Source organism: Protopterus annectens, chromosome 17.part0, assembly GCF_019279795.1.
Source record: "Protopterus annectens isolate FY-2018-M chromosome 17.part0, PAN1.0, whole genome shotgun sequence".
Taxonomy (NCBI): domain Eukaryota; kingdom Metazoa; phylum Chordata; order Ceratodontiformes; family Protopteridae; genus Protopterus; species Protopterus annectens.
In genome coordinates, this window is record NC_056751.1 from 37,200,826 (window position 1) to 37,223,223 (window position 22,398).

At 39.9% G+C, this 22,398-nt stretch overlaps 1 protein-coding gene across 1 annotated transcript in view; it reads right to left on the minus strand.

Annotated features, from left to right (window-relative positions):
* Positions 1–22,398, minus strand: part of WDFY3 (WD repeat and FYVE domain containing 3) — a 5,086,165-nt gene that overhangs the window by 773,303 nt on the left and 4,290,464 nt on the right. The window contains exon 45 of the mRNA XM_044059488.1: positions 8,548–8,696. Coding sequence (XP_043915423.1) covers positions 8,548–8,696 — 149 coding nt within the window. The remainder of the gene's footprint in view (positions 1–8,547; positions 8,697–22,398) is intronic.

Here is a 22,398-nt window from a genome sequence, read left to right on the forward strand (position 1 = left end):
GACTAATATCTTTAATTTAAGTTTAATGTCTTGAAACTGAATTTTTATGTGCCGTTTGTTTTATGTGGAGCTTTTCTCCCCGGGCCTCTACTGAAAATGGACATACATCCAGTTAGACTAGCCCGGTCAACAAATGTAAAATAAATAAATAAAATAAAAATACATAATGGATGAATTCATAGCATCATGGGAAGTTACTAGGCTATTGGCCCTTGAGGCCCTTACAAGTCTAGCCAAGAATTTATCCCATGTTCCGACAAGTCAGCACCCGATGCCCTTGTCCAGCATGGACACAGGTGGAATCCCAGGGGTTTATTTTCTGTTCCCCATCCAGTTATCCAGGTTGTGCTTAAAAAGGGTTAATGAGGTATTCTGCTTGACGTGGAGAGGGAGTCTATTCCAGAGAAGGGAAAGTCTCTGGGACACAAATCTGTCCTGCCAACATGTCCTATTGATGTCAGAGACCAGGCTGAGGTGCGTGCAGGTTACTCGAGTGGACCTTGACTTGTGGATATGCAGCAAGCTATCAAGGTGAGGTCTGAGACTGCTTTGTATGCCAGACAGAGGTCACCTCTAAGGAGTCTGTATGAGACTGATTAGAGGGACAGGGCCTTTAGTCTATCTGTGTAGGGTACATGTTTGAGGCCCTGGATTCTCCTGGTGAGGAACCTCTGTGGTCTCTCCAGCTGATGCATGTGCTTTGTGAGGTACATGCAGAAAGGGGCACTGTACTCTACAATGGGTCTTATAAGGGAAGAATACAGGGATGTTATGACCTCATTGTCCTTGGATGAGATACCTTTATTAATGGGGTGGGCCATGCAGAAAGCTTTCCAGACAACGGAGGCAATATGGTGGTCAAAGGTCAGTTTGCTATCAACCTGGGTGCCCAAGTCCCTACTGCATGCTTAGAATCTTGTTATTAATGTGATAATTTGTGGGGACATCACTCTCTTCAAAGGGGATGATGACGCATTTTTTTGGCACTCAGTTTGAGGCCATATTTCTGGCACCAGTCATTTCTTTGAGTGAGACCCTCTTGGAGGATGTCTAAACCACTAAGGCATTTGATGACATCACCCAGCTTGCGGTCATCTGCAAACTTGGTCAGCCATAGCTCAATGGTTTTGGCCTGCACCTCAGAAAAGTACATCCCAAACAACAGAGGCCACAAGACCAATCCTTGGGGTACACTGATCATTACAGGACTACTGCTTTAGGTGGCTTCCCCTATTTTGACTAGGTGGGTTTCATCAGTGAGACAGTTTGCTACCCATCACCTAGTTGAGAGACTTTATTATACCAGAGTGGGGAATAGTATCAAAGGATGTGGCTAGGTCAAGTAGGCAGTACGCACCATCTTCCCCTTATCCATGGTTTTGGTGACTGTCTCAAAGAAGTCGACCAAATTTAACAGGCTTGATGAAACCAAACTGTGTGGGATCAAGTGTCTGGAGGTTGCCAATGTCCTTGTTAATGAGGTCCATGATACTCTGCTTCATGGCCTTGCAGATCAGGATAGTTATGTTGATGGTTCTATAATGTCCTGGATCAGTGGGCACACCACCTTTGTACAAAAAGATAACAGTGGTTATCCTCTACTCGGCTGGGATGAAGCCAGTACTCAGGTTTTGGCTGAAGAGGGTGCCTAATGGTGCTGCAAGTTCCTGCCGGAGTTCATGTATGATGCAGCCTGGTGTTATTGGGTCCCATGGAGGTTGTATGTTTTGCCTTTGAGAGGGCAGTGATGACTTGCTCCCTACAGATAAGGAGAGGCGGGCATGCTAGGGATGTCCTGATTTACTGATGGGGGGGGGGGGGCAGAGGGGTGAAGTTTTCACTGAACTTGTCTGCCAGTAGGTTGCCTATATCTAAGCCATTTGTGTATGTGACCACCAATTCTGAGCAGATCTGAGTACTTCCTTTGAGACTGCAGACATATGTAAAGAAGGCCAGTTTGGACTCAAAATTTCCTTTGGAGGATTTCACTAGTGCTCTTATTTGTTTGTTCAGACTAAGGATAGATTGCTTTCAATTAGGCACCTGCTCCTTCTTTGTCCTGGACAGCAATTTTTCCTTTTATAATAGAGTTTATTTATTGCAAATGTCCCCCAAACAGGTTTACTCTTTCTTGAGGAGGATGGTTTTATCCTGTAGGGTATTCCTGACTCCATGCAGCTACATAAATGCTTGTATAGTACTTTGGTGTAGGTCTGGACATATGTGCCAGTTCCTATGGAGGGGGAGAGGACTGTGAAGTTGTTTATACCTTCCCTCAAGAGGCTGTAATCAGCTTTGGAAAAGTTCCTTTGTTTGACCCTATCAGGGGGCAGAAAGTGACCGCTTTGTGGTCGGATCTTACCAGGGAGGATAACACTGTAGGGATGCTGCAGTGGTTACTCATGTTGGTTAATACCAAGTCCAATATATTTTCACATCTTGTGGGGGTGTCGACCAGCTGGTCCAAGGGATTTGCACTGACAAAACCAAGGAATCTCTGGGCATTTGTGTTTAAGCATGAGTAGGTCTTCCAATCTACGGATGGACAGTTAAAGCTGTCCAGGATCAGGGTAAAGGGTTGAATCTTGATAGATATGAAGAGATCCAGATAGGTGTAGTGGGCATACCGAGTCAAAGCTGGGGGTCTGTAGCTAGCTATGACTTGAATAGGGGTCTTGTCAATTTTTAACTGCACCTGCAGTGTCTCCAGTGCATCATAATGTTTGACCACCCAGGAGGTGTGCATGTCTTTTACATATATTGCAACTCAACCTTGTTTTGCTTTGCATCCCATGGTTTGGGGTCTGAATGTATGACAGGATGAGCAACCTGGTATAGCTGGGGTGCTCTATGCAGCTATGAACCAGGTTTCTGTGACTGCACAAATGTCAGCATCTTCCAGGGTTAAGAAGACTTGCAATAAGTGCAGTTTCATGTTAGATTCCTAGCGTTTAGCAGCATGACCTTTAATTTGCTTCTTGATGAAATTTTCATGTTGGTAGTTTTGGCCTCATGGCATTGCCTAAAAAAGGCACTATGGGGGATGAAAGAGCCTTTGCCAGAAGCCTGAAGCCCAAGGGAGACAGATGCAGGCCATCTCTAGCAAAGCATCGTGGTTTGTCAATCATGTCTTCCCAGGCTGTCAGATACTGGATTCCCTTGGAATGAGACCAGAAACTAAGCCAATTGTTAAGGTCAATCATTTTCTCTTTGTATTGAGGCATCACTCTGGGTGACGGTAGAATATTACTTAAGTCTAGGAACATACCTGCCTGGAACACACATTCAGTGACCTTGATCATGTCTCTCTTCATATAGTCCAGGGAAGTATGTCTCAAGTCATTCATGCCAACATGGACTATGACAGTCATAACAGTACCTGTTGTTGACAGACTTGAATACATGGGTGATATGGTGGATTCTGGCACCTGACAAACAACTAACCATGACCTTCTCCTTATCCATCCTGGTGAGGGCACAGCTGTGCGTCTCACAAGGGAGTCTCCTATGACTAATATGTTGGGTTTACGTTTAGCCTTAGTGGCTGTAAGACACAGGTGAGTGGACTATGTGTGGTGTGTTGGCCAGTGGAGCTTGCATGTGTTTTTGCACTGGAGGTCTCTTTTGTTTGGGTATGTTTTTATCGAAGACCTCCGCATATGTGGATTTGTGCTGTTTAAGTGTGAGTGGTATTTGTTGTGTGATGTTTATGTTGACAACCTTCTCAGTGCCAGACATACTAGCTTGTGAGGGACAGAGCATAAACTATAGGTTCTTAATGTAACTGCATCTCTCACAAATTGTGTTCCTAGGTGTTGGTAGTAGTAGAGGGTTATCTGTGTACATGAGGCAGTTGGGACACTGCATCAGGATGCACTTATCAACCAGACTGGCAGGAGAAAGTGTAGGAAATTGTCCATCCATATTTGTCAGAATCTGAGGGAGAGAGGCCCGAGAGAGCTAAAAGGGTAAAGGGTGGAGGGTCTAAGAGTAGTACTACTAGGTGATCACACAAGTGCTACCAAGGGAACATTTGTAGCTGAAATACCTCACAAAGGGTTAAGAACAGTGCAGCTGTGGTGTGTGATGTGCAAACAAGCTCAAACTCGGGGTTTAAATACCACAAAAAATAGAAGAGTCTAGTAACACAGAAATCAAGTCAATCCCGCTACCCTCCATTTTCTTTACCAATCCAGCTTGTACCAGACAAGGTCCAGGCAGCCCTGCTACTCTCACTAGCAGAGGAGATAGGCCCCTACCAACACAAGATGGCTGCCAGAAACACAGAAGACAAAAAAACAGGTCTGGATTCAGCAAATCTATATCCAGACTATGCTACTCAATTTAAGGGTTAAGAGCACAGTAAAACTCACAAAAAAGGCAGATCACCCCACTTACAAACAAAAACAGAACTCACAGTATGAAAAAATACAGTTAAACAGTAATGAATTGCAGTAAATAGCAATGAAATAGTTAGACAGTAATGAAATGCAGTTGATCAGTAAATTGCCTTAAAGCAGAGCAAACGTGATAAATGAGCTCGCAATCACAACAGTAAAAAACAGCTCAAATAAAGCAGCAATTCAGTAGAATACTGTCATCAATTTAATAAGGCTACCGACAAGCAGTAAGAAATGCGGCAAACTAAATACAGCTGAATACCTAAGCATAAGCAGCAAAATGAAGAAGGAAGAGGCACTCATATATATATATATATATATATATATATATATATATATATATATATATTTTTTTTTAAAGTAGAAAGCGAGGAGACAGACGATAATTCAAGGTTAAGAAGCTAAAGAGTGGGCCTTCGCAACTGAGCTCACTGTACTCAGTAGAATGAGCTGATGCAATGGGACTGAGAGGACAGTCCAACATTAAATTTACAGCAGAGGCTGGGCATTCAAAATCCACCAGCTTTAAGACAACAACGTTGGGCAGGGATACAAAATCAGAACAGAGGTAAGGACTGAAGTCACTAAGCCTAAAAAACAGTTGCACAGTTTAAACAAATATGCAGCAAATATTGTTTTAGTTAATCAGAAGCCCAGAAACAGTTGAAAATAAGCACTTATCTTTTGTAGTCTCACAATAGTTTTTCTAAAACAGAAAAGCAAGGGCTTTAGGCCTATCTCACTGCAGCTTTGAGCAAATAAGCACAAACTGGTTTAAACACTGGCTATTTAAGGCAGAAAAAGAGGAAACAGCCAAATTATCCAATCAAAAAATAGCAGTGTAGCAGTAACCCTAGCCACAGCAGACCAAATGGAAACCCAATTAATTCAATTAAAAACCTGGAATTCATGATTACTCATGAAATTAGGGGGAAAAAGTCAGAGTGAACTTGCCTATATTTTCAGTTTTTAATTTAGCATAATTTATAATAATGAATATTTATAAACATTTCATAAGAACATGCATGTTAAATAGGTTCATAGATTGGTACTAGGCCATTGGCCCTAGGACCTATACAAGCCTAGCCATAACAATTCCCTGGCTATTTCTTCCCAGAATATTTACTTCCCTGGTCCCCTGTCTAGCAGGGTGACTGGCGTGATCTCCGGGGTGAATTTCCTATCTCCCATCCAATCGTCAAGGTTGTTTTTGAAGAGGGCCAAAGAGGCGCTCAGCTTGACATGTATGGGCAGTCTATTCTAGAGTATGGGGAGTCTCTGGGTCAGGAACCTATCCCTCCAGCATGTTTTGTTCATTGTGATGACCTGGGTTAGATACCTGGAGCGTGTGGCTCTGAGGGATTGGGATTTCTTTAAGTGTAGCATGCCCAACAGCACCGGGTTTGACATGGCCTTGTATGTTAAGCAGAGATCGCCTCTGAGTAGGCGATATGCGACAGAGTATAGCTGGAGTTATTTTAGACAGTCAGCATAGGGCATCTGCTTTAGGCCTGTGATTCCTTTAGTGAAGTATTTCTTTCCAGTTGTTGCAGATGTCTTGTGAGGTACATACCAAACGGGGCATTGTACTCTATATACATGTCAAGCAGAGTACCTCTTTGGCCCTCTTCAAAAGGAACCTTGACGATTGGATGGGAGAAAGGAAATTCACTCCAGGGATCACGTCAGTCGCCCTGCTAGACAGGAGTCCAGGGAAGTAAACAGTGTGGGAAGAAATAACCAAGGAATTATGGCTAGGCTTGTATAGACCCTAGGGCTGATAGCCTAGTACCAACCTATGAACCTATAATGGGTCTAATGAAGGATGAGTGCAGTGGGACAATGACCTCCTTTTTTCTGGATGAAAAGCCCTTGATGATGAGGTGTGCCACATAGAAGGATTTCCTGACTGTTGTGGCTATGTGATTATCGAAGGTGAGACCACTGTCCACCTGTGTCCCGAAGTTCCTTATCACACTTTCGGTGTTTAGTGTACTGCCACTTATGTGGTAATTCATGGGTAGATGTTTTTCCTAAAGGGGATAACTATACATTTCTTGGCATTGAGCTTGAGCCCATGGCTCTGGCACCAAGCATCTGTTTCTGTAAGGCCCTTTTGCAGAATATCCACATCATTTGGGGATTCAATAATGGCTCCCAGTTTGCTGTCATCTGTTAACTTTGTTAGCCAGAGTCCCTTTGTGCTGGCCTATACTTCAGAGAATTAGATGCCAAACAAGAGAGGTCCCAGGACTGAACCCTGAGGTACTCCGCTTGTCACTTGTCTGGAGCTGGATTTTGAGTCGGCTACTTTTACAGTGTGGGTTCTGTCAGTAAGCCAGTTGGCAATCCATTGAGTGACGTATGATTAATGCCCAACTTAGTAAGTTTATCTATGATTCCAGAGTGGGGGATGGTGTCGAGGGCCAGATAGGCTGTGTGGACTGTCTTACCCTCGTCCATGGCTCTGGAGACAGATTCAAAGAAGTCAATCAGGTTGAGGAGACAAGATAGTCCCTTTACGAAACCAAACTGGGTAGGGTCCAGTGTTTGAAGGTTGCCAATGTCTTTGATTATAAGTTCCATGATAATGCATTCCATGGCTTTACAGATCAGGCTCGTCAGGCTGATGGGACGATAGTTCCCCGTATCCAAGGTGTTTCCCACCTTGTGGAGTGGGATAACTGTAGCTGTGCGCCACTCATTGGGCATGAAGCCTAAGGTGAGGCTATGATTAAACATAACACTTAGGTGAGGTGCCAGTTCATTTTGTAGTTCATGTAGTACACAGTCCGGGATGTCGACTGGTCCCATGGATGCTGTATTCTTAGCTTTAGAGAGTGTGTTTTTTACCTGCTTTTGGATGAGAGGCGTTTAGGGGGGGTGAGGGGTGAACTTGACAATGAATCGATCTGCCAGGATATTGGCAATATCCTTGGGATCAGTATATTTAATGCCATTCTGTTGTAGCTCAGAGCACATCTGAGCATTGCCCATAGACACTGCTGACATAACTATAATGCCTTGTGGTTGTGGTTTCCTTTAATATTTTATTTTTTTTTAAGTAACTAGTTATTATGAGGGATCTCAGCTTCTTACTGAGGCTGTGGAGGGAGTTTTTTTCCTGGGATTTTTTTTCTTTTCTGCAACAGTTTCTGCCTTCTGTTGTATAGTCTGTTTATGGCAGGGAACCACCAGATTTGGTTCTTTTTTTTGGAAGAGACAGTCTTGGTTCTGTTTGGAATGGCATGATTCATGCATGTGCTCGTACAGTGCCTTAGTAGGATGATTCAGTCGGGAAACTTTCAGTACCCGTCTGCATGGGTGTCATGAAGTTTGTCATTTCTGACTTGAGTAGCATGAAGTTGGCTTTGGAGAAGTTTTTTATGGAGGTTTACCCACTGGGTGGGGGGATGTAGACGTCAAGGGTGAATAGATTATGGTCAGACCTGACCAACGAGGGAGTGACCACTGGTGTGGAGCATCGATCACTCATGTTGGTAATGACCAGGTCTAGGATATTTGAGCCCCTGGTGGGACTACAGATTAGTTGGTCCAGGGCGTTGGAATTTATGAATTCCAATTACCATTGGGCAAAGGTCTTGGTACCTGAGTAGTTTTCCCAATTAATGGCAGGGTAGTTGAAATCACCCAGTATTAAGGTGTTTGGTTGTATCTTAATATTGTCTACTATGTTAAGAAAGGTGTAGTGAGAATCTTGGGGCATGGTGGGGATCTGTAGCAATTTACAATTTGGATTGCAGTCTTACCTAGTGTTAGTTGCACCTGTAGAATTTCAGATGTATTGTGTTGGACAACTAGCCTGGAGGTGTGAATATCCTTGGTAAATATGGACACTCCTCCGCCTTTAGTGCTTCGGTCCTGGTTTGGTGGCCGAAAAGTCTGGTAAAAGTTGTAGCCTGGTATTGCAGGGGTGCTCTCTGGAGCCTTGAACCAGGTCTCAGTTACTGCACAGATATCAATGTTCTCCATTTTTAGGAGCATTAAAGGCGTGCTGCACCCCCAAAAAATGCAAAATCTAAGCTTTTGTTAATAGTAAAATAAATTGCAAGAATTAATAAATTTTGTCTAGTTTCTTTTCCTTGTTCATGACATTGATGACATGTTACTCATATAATATACTTACTCTGGTGGTAGTGTTTCAATATCCCGAATCTCACGAGAGGCAGTCATTGTGAAGCCATCAATTACATAAAAATGTTCTTTACCAAATAGGAGAAGCCCTTCACTAGTGTCCAAGCCTTGAACTCGAGCACATCTGTACATATGTTGAATCTGTTAAAAAAAAAAAAAAAAAACACACACTGCGTTAGTAATGCTTAATGTACAACATAAAGATGGAGCAGAAATAGCTGTAATGCAGCATCTTAAAATGAGTGGCTATGCAAGTGCAAGGGAAGCATAAAGCATCAAGCTAGTATGTCAATCACAAATGAAATCATTTTAAGATAAAGGATGGTTTTAAAAAAAGTGTACATAAAATGGCTTGGAAAAGATGATTGTTGCTGCATTTTAAAATTCTTCAAGGAAATCTGAAAAAAATCTAATGTTTCCCTAAAAGGGCAAACTCTGTGGTTTCTTTGCAGATATTTGTGCTAAACATGATGTACCTTTCATCAATTTTAACATCTTTTATTATCTTTACAACAGTAAATTTCTAAGCAGATATATTTAATGCAAAAATACAAGGTCACATTGAAAGCAAATATTTACACTGTAAATGTTGCACACTGTTGCTAAATAAATCTTAAGACAGCTGGTTATGAAGTCCTCTGAAAGAGATTATACAGCACAACACATAATTCAGCCTTTATTCAATTAAAAGAACATACAACCTTGGTTAAACAGTGCTCAAGTACATTACTATCCATCCACCTCACCAGCTAAATTCTCAACTCATTCACCTCTACATCCATTGCTGCTGCAGTCTGTAATGTCACTCTGAAATAACACTTTCCTGAACAGGTGACACAAATACAAAATAAATTGTACTAATACTTTACTTTTAAACAAGAATTTAATTAATTTTGGCAAAGCCTCTACCTGCAGGTAAGCCAGTCAGAAATTATGGCAATTAGGAGTTGTGGGCGGCCCTTAACATTTCTTGCAACACCAGAGAATTAAACATTTCTACTATCAATGAAGCATGTCTGCTACAAATGCATCAATTTTTTTTTCTTTGTAGAAAATTACAAAATGGAGTGATCGAATACCAAAAGCCATGTCTCAGCCCAGAAACCAAAAAAGCAGCCCTTAATTCTCTGTTGTCTGTGTTACAAAATGTACTGGCTTATTTTGTCAATCATGGTACTGGGTTTGCTTTTATTCTTTTGATATTTACTGAGGCTAGCTCTTTTAGTCTGTTGAGAAATGCAGTATTAAACTCAAATAGCATAATCTAGAGGCATGGTTTTTAACCTATTTCAGTTACATTTTGAAAGCTTAGTAATAAAAGTTTCTTTATTGAATATGGATGGGTTATACACCTAGCACTGGCTATACACTACATTTTTGTTAAAACTGCATTGTTATCTTAGTGCAAAAGCTGGAAAGTAATTTCTGGTTGTGTCAGGTAAGCATCTTTATGTTTGACATTGACACTGACTTATCAGGTATTTATACAGCAGATATAAAAAGTGTACACATCCCTGTTAAAATGCCATTTTTTGTGATATAAAAAAATGAGACCACAATAAATCATTTCAAAACTTTTCCCACCTTTAATGTGACTTATAACCTATACAATTCAATTGATAAACAAACAAATCTTAGGGGAAAAAAATAAAAAAAATAAAAAACGTACAATAAGCTGGTTACATAAGTTACACACACCCTTAAACTAAAACGTTGTTGAAGCACCTTTGGATTTAATTACAACATTCAGTCTTCTTGGGTAGGAGTCTATCAGTATGGCACATCTTGACTTTGTAATATTTGCCGATTCTTCCTTACAAAAGTGCTCCAAATCTGTCAGATTGCAAGGGCATCTCTTGTGCACAGCTCTCTTCAGGTCACCCTACAGATTTTCTATTGGATTTTTGTCTGGGTTCTGACTGGGCCATTCCAAAACTTTAATTTACTTCTGGTGAAGCCATTCTTTTGTTGATTTGGATGTATGCCTGGGGTTATTGTCGTGCTGAAAGGTGAAATTCTTCTTCATCTTCAGCTTTCTAGCAGACGCCTGAAGGTTTTGGGCCAAAAGTGACGGGTATTTGGAACTGTTCATAATTCCCTCCACCTTAACTAAAGCCCCAGTTCCAGCTGAAAAAAAGGAACCCCAAAGCATGATACTGCTACCACCATGCTTCACCGTGGGAATGGTGTTCTTTTGGTGATGCAAAGTGTTGTTTTTGTGCCAAAAAATGTACCTTTTGGAATTGTGGCCAGAAAGTACAACCTTGGTCTCATCAGACCATAACACATTTTCCCACATGTTTTTGAGACACCTGATGTATTGTTTTGCAAATTTTAGTCAGGCCTGGATGTTTTTCTCTGTAAGAAAAGGCTTCCCATTTTGCAACCCTACCACATAGTCCAGACATATGGAGAATATGGGAGATTGTGTAGTACACAACCAGAACTTGCCAGAAATTCTTGGAGCTCCTTCAGTGTTGCTGTAGGTCTCTTGGCAGCCTCCCTGACCAGTTTTTGTCTCGTCTTTTCATCGGTTTTGGAGGCATGTCCAGTTTGTTTCCAACGTCACTGTTGTCCCATATTTTCTCCACTTTTTGATAATGGTCTTCACTGTGTTCCATGGTATATCCAATGCTGTGGAAATTTTTTTGTACCCTTCTCCTGACTGATACATTTCAACAATGAGATCCCTTTGATGCTTTGTAAGCTTTCTGCAAACCATGGCTTTTGCTATAGCAGGCAACTGAATAAATGTCAGGAAAATCCTACTAGGACAGCTGAACTTTATTTGGGGTTAATCAGAGTCTCTTTAATTGATGGCAGGTGGGTACCCAAGAAGACTGAATGCTGTAATCAAATCAAAAGGTGCTTCGACAGAGTATTAGTTTAAGGGTGTGCACCCTTATGCAACCAGCGTACTGTACGTTTTTTATTTTTTACATTTTTTCCCCTAACAGACTTGTTTGTTTTTCAATTGAATTATACAGGTTATAGGTCACATTAAAGGTGGGAAAAGCTTTGAAATGATTTATTGTGGTTTCATTTTTTTATATCACAAAAACCTGGCATTTTAACAGGGGTGTGCACACTTTTATATCCAGTTTATGTACAAAAAATGACAATAAAATAAAATACAAACATAAAAAGATAATTGTATTTTCTAAGCACTAGGTAAATAATAATGAATTAAAATTTAACCAAAAAGTTAAGGTAGAGCTAGGTATGAGATACTTCCATGTGATTTCTGCCTCTGTCCAGATTTTTTGTACTACAAGTTTGAGAGGTATATACTAAAGTGAGTATCCAGTCTAATATGGATTGTCTGTCACTAAATTTGCTGAGTCTTGTGGGGAAAGTGAATAGCTCAGTAAATCCATATAGGTTTATAACATTTGTAGAGGTACTAAAAGTTATTACTTGCCAACCAATACCATTTTCCTAGGTGATCTAAACTATTCAACTGTAGACTGGGAAACATACACCACCACTAGTGCACAAGCACAGAGATTTCTGGACAATAATAGTACACTTGAACAATCAGAGTATTCACTAGGGGAAATAACATACTGGAACTTGTCCTTACTAATATGGGAGTATATTGCACTGGCCCTTGCGTATCTTCAACATTTGTTAGGTATGAACATAAAGCATTCTCCTTTGAAATAAAATTGAAACCAGTGATACACTGGCAGGCTTCAAACACCGACCAGACCCAGTTAATTTCACTGAATATGCAGAAAAGTACACAACCGCACTATACCAGCATTAAAACAGCTGCACATATGCAGCTGTACCCCCCCCCCCCCAGGAATAAGTGAAGGCAAACCTCAGAAACAAACTCACATGGTGGAACCATAATATTAACAAGCTTTATAATGTAAAGAAAATAATTTTGACAAAGTAAGAAGAGTTATTCCCAGAATGTTAGAGCCCTCATCACTGAAATAAGCAAACTCAGCAGCATAATAAAATTCACCAAAGTCAAGTTTGAGGCTAAAATAGCTACTCAGCTCAGACAATCATAAGGCATTTTTTTATATATGTTTGTAGTCCCAAAAGCACAATGCAGCTGCGCTAAGCTGATTCTGAACAATGTCACCTGCACCGAGGCTTAAGATACATCAAACCTAATGGCAGATAAATTTAGCTCTAGCTTTACCACTCTCTCTTCTCAGTCTATCCCTCAAGATATACCCGAAGCTATCACACAAGACCAAGTCTGAAAAATGCTATCAAAAGCTAAAAATACTGCATTACTGGGGTCTGACAATATCCCTGGATGCATCTTAAATAACATGAAGTACGATTTATCCACACCACTAACAATGCTGGTCAATCTCAAACTCCATACATGTTTTGTACCAAGTGAATGGAGAGCAGCTACAGTCACTCCCCTGCATAAGGGAGAACCTCCCACATACGCAGGCAATTACAGATCCATATGGCTGACCAGCCTCATATGCAAAGCCTTGGAAAGACTTATCATAGAACTAATCAATCAGGACATACAGAACCTCCAAACACTGGCCCCATCTCAGTTTGGATTAATAAAGGATGGGTGCTTACTCAACCAGGTAGATTTCCTTTGAAAAAGTCAACAAAGCAATGGATGAAGGCAAAACAGGACAAATTGCATACCTCGACTTGGCCAAAGTGTTTGACGCAATTCCCCACTCAGGCATAGTAGAAAAGCTAAACAAACGGGAAGAACCCCCTATGACACCTAACAGATTGCCAGCTAGTTCATAGGAAGGATGCAGGAAATCAAAACAGGGGAGGTTACCTTCACAAAGGGACCAGTCACCAGTGAAGTCCTCCAGAGTTCTGTGCTGGGGCCTCTCCTGTTTGACATCTACTTTTCTGAAGTAAGAGCCAACACCAAAGGGCTCTGGCTGACTAAGTTTGCAGATGACTGCAAGCTAGGATGAGTCACTGAACCCCCAAGTGACTTAGCCATCCTGCAGGAAGGTTTGTTCCAAATAAATAACTGGTCCCAAAAATATGGACTGAAACTAAATGCCAAAAAATTAATTACTGTATCCTCTAGGGAAATCACCCATCCCAGGAAACTAATACATTAACAATATACCCCAACAGCTGACCCAGCAGCTCAGGATTTAGGGACTTGTATGGACAGTAACTTAACTTTTGACCAACAAGTGTCCACTGTTGTCATAAAGTCCTTCTACATTGCGTAGCTTATAAGCAAAGGGACTGCAATTTAGGGATGTCATTGTCTCCTTTTATGCAGCCCTCATCACACTAATCGTTGAATATAATGACCCTTTGGCTGGTATCTACCCAGACACATGAAACAACTGGAACATCCACAGAGTTACCTTACTAAAAGGATACAAGGCCTAAACAGCATGTCTTACATGGACTGACTCAAACCCCTTTCACTGTACTCGTTATCCTACAGACTGCTAAGAGGAGACCTCTGTCTGACATACAATGCATCCTCTGACCCAATACCAAAGGATTTACTGCACATCAGCAAGTCAAATGACATCAGAAATATTTGGGCAGGGATCTAAACCACTTCTGCAACAGCAACACAACAGTTTGGAGGGACAGGTACACTTCACAGAGGATATCAAAGGTCTGGAACACACTCCCCATCCACATAAAACAAAGTTCATCAGTGTCCAAATTCGAGTACAACTTGAATATATGAATGAGAAACATAAAACTTTCTCCAAGATTGTCCCCCTGTACTACTAATGTACAGAGGCAGCTCCTAAATGCTTTCTCCCCTCAAATTATCTAAAGTATGATCCCAGTTATTCTCATTAGGGGTGGTATATAATTACTGACCATAAGATGGGCAAGGCCCATCTCTAACCAAATGGGACCTATTAATTACAACACAAAAAGGAAAATGGCAAGCAAGGGCATCTAGCCTAGTACTTACCTACAAGCATATAACTGTGTGTGTTTATATACGGATAGACAGCTACATAGATACATGAATACACACACACACACACACACAGACATATATATATATATATATATATATATATATATATATATATATATTTAAATACATAAGCACACACACAAAAACACATTCATTCACAGGATTTGCACTGAATGGTCAAAGTTTCACTACTTAAATATTTTGCTCTTTCTCACAAGTATTCAGATTTGATAAAACGGTATTACATCAATCACAGGCACACACACACAAATCATCATTCTATGTTTCCACAGGTGTTAAACAGGTTTCTAGCAACCCCCCCCCCTTTTTTTTTTTGCTCATATCAGGTCTAGAAACACCAGGAAAAGAACACGTTTTTCCTACAGTGTTGCTTATTATGGACACCCAGGAGGCAATTCATTGGTCATGTAAGGAAGAAGACTTAGACCTAAGCAACTTTTTTTTTTAATTTTATGATGCTATCAAAGCTACACTTACAACACCAGATATCTTGAAAACATACATTTATTTTTCTTACCATTTCTTTTTAATGTAATTATGTCCCCATTATGTAAAAGAAAGCTTTCCGAGTTTAAAATAGATTTTACTTCAATTACTTTAATGGAACTATGCTTATTAAGCACAGTATACTTATAATGGCATTTACTGTAGGCTGAGCAGCTGACCAGTTGCTTCTTAATTCCATGGCATGTGACCTGAATTCCCAGCTTCATGTCATGTGACCTAAAATTCCAGTGATGCAATTGCTAGGACGTAGAGTTTGACAGTCTATGGTAATTTGATGTTTTCTGTAGTCTACACCAGATTTCAACATACAAATGCAGCACAATCAATCAGTCAGACAATAAATCAAATAAATGCAATTATTATATTCAAGATTCCTTGTAAAGTATACATTGCTTTTTATTCTCCTATGGTAGACTATTAATATTACGACTATGTTACTATACTGCACGCCAATCATTACACACTTTACAAGAAATCTTATTCTGTTCTAAATTGCTGTTACTTGAATATAACTGCATTTACTTGATTTATTGCCCGACTGATTTGTATTTTAGGTCTACAGTGAGGACTGTTTTCAGTAAATGAAGCTCAATTGCAACATTCTGAATTCAAGCATAAATGTTGAAATATCAAAAAAATCAGAGTGTAACCCAGCCTCTTCTTACACCTCTATAAAGATTATTTCAAAGAGCAATGATCAAGTGCCAACAGGACAGAGAAGCAGCATTCTTGGAATAAATTGACTAAAAGGAAAACTGGTATTATTACTTAACCTACATTAAAGATGTATTTATTTTTGTTTGATAAGCAGGCAAGTAGGCCAGAGCGAGACTCTTGACAATAATAGGCAGTTACAGGAACTATAACTTGGTGAAACAATAACAACACAGTAACAAGTGTCATAGTGAAAAACAAGTACTACAAAATTAACTAGCCAAAAATAGTGAGAAAAAAAGTACTCATAATATAATTATTTTTGAAATATCAGTAAGAAACAAGCCAGAGGCATTGCTCTCTACTCTGGTGCCAAGTGGCCCCCTCTAATCTGGCACCCTTTCCACTTCTAAGTTAAAAAAAAAAGCTTCTGGTTCCCTGGAACTGAAAAGAAAAAAACGTATCTTTCTTTTTAAGGTGTAGCAACTGCAAATTTGAACACAGTGCAGAAGTGCAGATTTGGGATATGCACAGGAAGTCATTGACATCATTCCTTTGCATGGTTTAATCAATTAGTATAAGATAAGCTCATGGAAATAGCACAATGGATCTACTAATCACTAATGATGAGATTTTACTAGCAATATCACAACAAGTACATCACTAGGCAGTTTGGATCTTAATTCCATCACATTTGGCATTAAAGGCACTAAAGCTGTATGGTTGCCATTCAGAATGCTGACAAATAAGAATGCTGACAGAAGTAAGTGGGTTGGTACTAGGGCTAGAAATGTGTGCAAACGGGTAAGGGGTAGCTTTAGTATTGTGCAGGTTTGTTGGTATGTGTTTCTGTGTCTGAAAATATCTTGTGCAATGGAAGTGTTATAGAAAGGGTTTTGCTAAGGTAACGTACAGGGTTAGGGCTAGTATGCATTAGTATGGTAGTTCAGGGGAGCTGTAATGCTTGCTAACCACAACCCTGCACCTTACTTTAGAAAAAACACTTTTAATAAGACTATCACTATTCAGATAAACTGTGTTCTATGGTATTGGTATGGTTTATTTATTTATTTTTTTTGTACATTTGTTTCACTTTAGTGTTTTTTTAAGTGTAACTTGATTTTTGCTATGAATTTAATATGGGTTGTGTCTGTTTTTTGCACATCTGCATTCTGATGTGTCAGCAATATAAACCATCAGTATTTTTGGTGTCAGTACTGTGATCTTCTGACTTTTTCCATTTTGATGTGTCAACATTCTGAATTATACTCAACTGTATGTAATATTAATAAACATTATAACTGCCATAATTTAAACTATTCCAAGATTGATAAGGATCGTGGTTACATAATCTTAGAAAAGATGTTACTGAATGTGGTGGACTTATCAGCTGAGGAAAATCATACTATTCGGGGGGATAAAAAAGCTTAAGTTTAAGCTCATTAAGCTATTGAAAATGAAGAAAAGATGCTGTCAGCTGTATAGAATATACCCTAGTGCCACCAATAAAAAAAGAATAAGGAATTTCAGTTAAAAATTAAGCAAGATAAAATACAATATGAAATGGAAGATGACAACACCATAAATAAAAAAAAAACATGTATTTAATTCTCATAAAACAAATCACAAAATCCAATTTTTAATTAATAAATAATTAAGTGACGTATCACTTAAGACAGGTGCATTAGTGTTTATCAATTCTAACGATACTGCAAATGACTAAAAAGAAGTTATGTACTCACCATAACGTTCCACGTTTGTTGTCCTTGATCTCGCCTTCCTTCTTGTTGGTTGAGTTCGGAGTCGATCCTCGGCTCTGACTCGGCCTTATGCTAAAGTGCGAGAGCTTCCACTGGCTCGAAGCTAGACCCTATCCCATCATGCCTAGCGTTAGTTACCCAGAACTTGTTTGTGATAACCCATAACACTAGACTATAATATGCAGATATATAAACTATAGGCATATATAAAATATGTATATATATATATATATATATATATATATATATATATATATATATATGTATATATATATATATATATATATACATAGATATACACATAGATATATAAGAAAACCACCAAGCCATAAGTAGAAACTCTAAGTCTATCCAACTGATAAGGCAGGAAGGGAATCAAGGCCTATATAGCCAAAGATGGATAACTCCTCTCGATCCTCCAGGAGGGGGATGGAGGGTGGGATGCAAGAAGGAAAGTGAGATAAAGCACAACAAACATGGAACGTTATAGTGAGTACATAACTTCTTTATGATATGTTGTCGCTGTCTCGCCTTCCTTCTTGTTGGTTGGGACCGCGTCACCAGCACCTTCTTTTTGGGTGGCTCAATGGAATTTACACTTTAGGACTGTGGAACCTAAGGATGCCCTGTTCCAGGAGGCCACATCTACTTTGTAATGAGTGATGAAGGTATGGGGGTTAACCCACGTAGCTGCCATACAAATTGAATCTAAAGGCAGTCTTGGCCTGAAAGGCAGTAGAAGTAGACAAGGCCCTGGTTGAATGTTTGAAGAGTGTGATTACAGACTGTGCATATTTGGTTCATTGCTGTAGGAAGATCACGCTAAACCGATAATCACTAATACAAGGGAAGAATTGGGTCTCAGTAGCCTCTGGTGGACTGATACTACTGACATGCACTTGGTGAGCACCCTTGGTATCTGTGGTGACAGCTAAAGGCAGGCTTCTGAACTGCCAGTGACTAGCATTTATCTAGAAGCACATGTACTGCCTAAATTCGCTGGCAATTGTTATGTGTAGGTAGACATCCTGGACATCCAAACTGCACATCCAATCTTCCATGAATAGACATGGAAGAACGGTTTGCCCTAACGTCATTCTAAGATTCACCATGATTACAAATTGTTTTAAAAATATATGGTCTGCAATGGATTTGAGGTCCTTTCCCTTTTGTTTTAGCACAAAAAAGAATCTTAAGTAGTAGACATAAATTCTCTAGTCCAGATGGGCATCCTGATTGATTTTTTTTTTTTTTTTTGGAAGGAAGTTAGCCGCCACTCCTGTTCTGCTTCTTCAGATAGGGTAGGGTATCAGGCAGAATCATGGGTTACAAGGAGACCAAAATGAAAGGGATCTTGTAAACTCTGGTTATAATTACTTTGATCCACTTACCCTAAGCTTTAAGTGGAGGGACAATCACTCCCTGACTGCCTCCAAAATTGAGCAGTCAATTAAACCTTCAGAACTACTACTCACCATCCTCGACCTGTTTACCAACATTACATTTACCTCTGCAGTTACCACTGTTGAATTTGTCTGGAGTCTGTGTTCTTCTTGTGTCCTGTACTAGAATCAACTGCTGTGCACCTTTGTAAAGGAACTTTATGGAGGCTGTAACCTTTTTTTAAACACCTTTACTTAATTATCACATAGGCATATTTACATTTATACAACAGTAATCAAACTGTATTAACAAATTAAAATTAACAAACATTATGCTTCACATATACTGCTATATATCATATAACCTAAGCAACATAACAAATTGTTCAAGTCCTGCTCCGTATTTTTAAACAAGAAACATCTTTATTAAACCACCACTTATGACATAACATGACATACATTTATATAAAAGAAAACAAACCACACCAACACAATCCTAGTTGCAAGCATTTTACATGACAAACCATAGACACACTCCCAGTTGGAAACACTATATAATACTTATAATCTACTCAATGGTTTTCAAATATTACATAGTTCATTTAAGTCCTGCCTTCTTTTAGACCTCATTCCACTCCTGTACGTACTGTTCCCACAATTTTCATTTTCCCTATGTAGTTTCCTCCTTTTTCTAAAGATCTCAATTCCAATTGTTTTATCTTTGTTACTATATTCACTGCTTCCAATATAACTGGTTTAAATTTTGATTTTCATTTTCTAGTAATTGCTTTTTGGGTACCCACCATAATTAGAGAAAGCAAGATCTTACCATGTCTAGGCAATTCCTATTCTGTACCATAGCTCAGAAAAATCATCTCCCTCATCACACCAATCTGCCCCCCGCAAGGAATCCTTAAAGTCCACCAACTCACTGCACTCCTAGAAAATATGTTCCCAATTACCTCTTTCTTCCCCATCCCTCCTACAGAGGCTGTAACCTTATTTCACAAATTTCAGGGATATGCCCTGCTGTTCCATACTTTTAAGAAGCCTGCTGACCTCATCACTGAATGGGGCAGGTTCTGTTAAATAAATAAATAAATAAATAAATAAAAACATAATATTTGTGTCTTTTGCAAAGTCAGTGAAACTGAGAGAAACATGCTGACATATTCCAATACCTGCAGCTATGGCTCTAGCTAAAATGTTACAAATGACATGGACCATGTAATTTTATTAAATGGTAAAAGCAGACTCCTGAGCCTTATGTTTTTTCTTCTAAGACCCATATGCTAATCCATGTGCACCACAGTGCATTTTTTTTCAAGGATTTCTCTCTGAAAACATGCCGTGCGGATTAAGTAGTTCAATACCCCAAGTATAAAGTGGAGGACAAAAACAGCTGCTTCTCAAACTGATCTAGTGGCTTGGACTCCCTGCTTGGTGGATGGATGGCAAGGCTATGAGCCTCCAGCCAGACTGGGGAGATGAAAAATATTGTGTGTCATTTTAATCATATGAATGCTAGAATTGTCTGAACAGAAACTCTGTTGATACTTTGACAACTTTTAGACAGCATCATTTATACGTTTTACAGTTTTATATTTATTGATATATATACTGACTTCAAATGCAACGACTGCTTTTATAATACAATTTGTTCAACATCACTATTTTACTTTGTAATATCATTTACTCTTCATGAGATATATACTTATTTGGCTTATGTCTTTTGATCCTTTTCACAAAAGTAGGAGTTTTGGTACCCACCATAATTGAGACAGCAAGATCTTACCATGTCTAGGCAATTCCTACTCTGTACCATAGCTCAGACAAATCATCTCCCTCATCACAGCAATCTGCCCCCCACAGTTTTCACAGTTTTTTGATGTGAATCATTTGAGGCTTCCTGGACAAGTGGGAGTGAATCCAAGATCCAGGAAGGTTCCTTGATGGCAGGCATGAGAAGAGGTTGCTTCCTGAAAAAATCTGGAAATCGGGCAAAGAATGATAAGCACAGATTAGCCCAGGAGGCCACTGTTTGATCAGAGCATCTCTTAGCGACAGGGACTGTCTCTCTTGAGGAATCATAGCAAAGAACATGCTGCATTTGATGTAACATGGGGAGGCAAGATGGAAAGATGTCAAGATGTCACACTTGAAGGGAGGGAGTCTTGTAATTCCTTGCAACACAAGGAGGAATGCTCAATCTCCAAGACAATGATATGAAAGTTGGCCTCTTCTGAGCTCCAAAATCCTTGGATCACCTTCCCCATGTAATGCCACCACCCCAAGGAGGAGGAGATGCCCATGATCACCACTGCAACCAGTGGGTGTAGTATGAATTGTCTCCCAGAATGTACATATTGAGAATCGAGACATCATCATAAGTGCTGTTTGCAAAGGTAGGTTATGATAACTGGAGTTTAGAGAGGCTGAGATAGCTGACCATTGTGCCTTTGGGAGCCACTGTAGGATTCTAATGTGGCATAAGCATCCAGGGGGCTGTGATGACACACCAAAGTGCAGGACTCTGAATCAAAGTAACTGACTCCAGGATAGATGCATTTCCATGACACTTTGGCTAGTTTGATAGGGGGATAGGCATCTTGAAGACCTACAGAGAACAGCCAGTCTTTTGCCTGAATGCAAGGCAAAACTGAATGCACTATCATCATCTTGAACTTGATCTTCTTTACATAATTTTTAAGACTGAGGTCTTTCAAAATGGGCCCGAGGTCACTGTTTTTCTTTGGAACATAAAACAACTGGAATAAAACCCTAACACTATCTGATCTAGTGGGATCTCATGAATGGTTCTTTCTGGAATCAAAGACAGAATTTCTCTTTCAGCTGCTTCGAGTTGACAAGGTGGTACATCTGGAAGCGACCGTTTTAATTTTGAGGATGGGAAAAGGAAATTGTATAACCTCTAGATATTATCCTTTATACCCATTTGTCCCTTGTGATGGCCATCCATGCAGGAGAATATAGGGATAAACTACTCCAACTGCCTTCCAGTAGGGTGAGGTTGGGTAGTCCTTCACAGGATGATACGGTTGCCTGTCAGAAAATATCCCAGAGTATTCCCTGGTTTTGTAGACCAGCTTGGCCTCTGGGATGCATCCACTGAACGGGCCTCCTCTGCCTTGAGTAACTAGTCAGAAGTGGACTCGAATGAATGATGGGCCTGAAAGCTGGATTTCCACAACCAGAGTGATATGGGGTCCCTTTTGGTTCATGCTGAATGATCTTTGGGGGTCTCAAATTTAACTTTATCAGCACAGGGTGTTTTGACATCTTGTTCACACTTCTACATTCTTTCTTCTACAAACAGACCAACCAATGACAATCTGTCAAAGGGGGCATTTGCAAAGGATGTCTTAAAGTTTCCTGCAATGTCACATAGCAGTAGCCAGACCTGAAGACTCGTGGTTAATGCCTACTCTTGCAGCCTGAGCCACTCCACTGGCTGCATTATTCTTCAGTCATATGAAGAGGGTGGCAGTATTTATCACCATGCTTACTTAAGCTTACACCTACTTGCTAGAGTGCAATGTGGGGGGTGGTCTTTGTTGACTGTCAAGTGCCTGTTG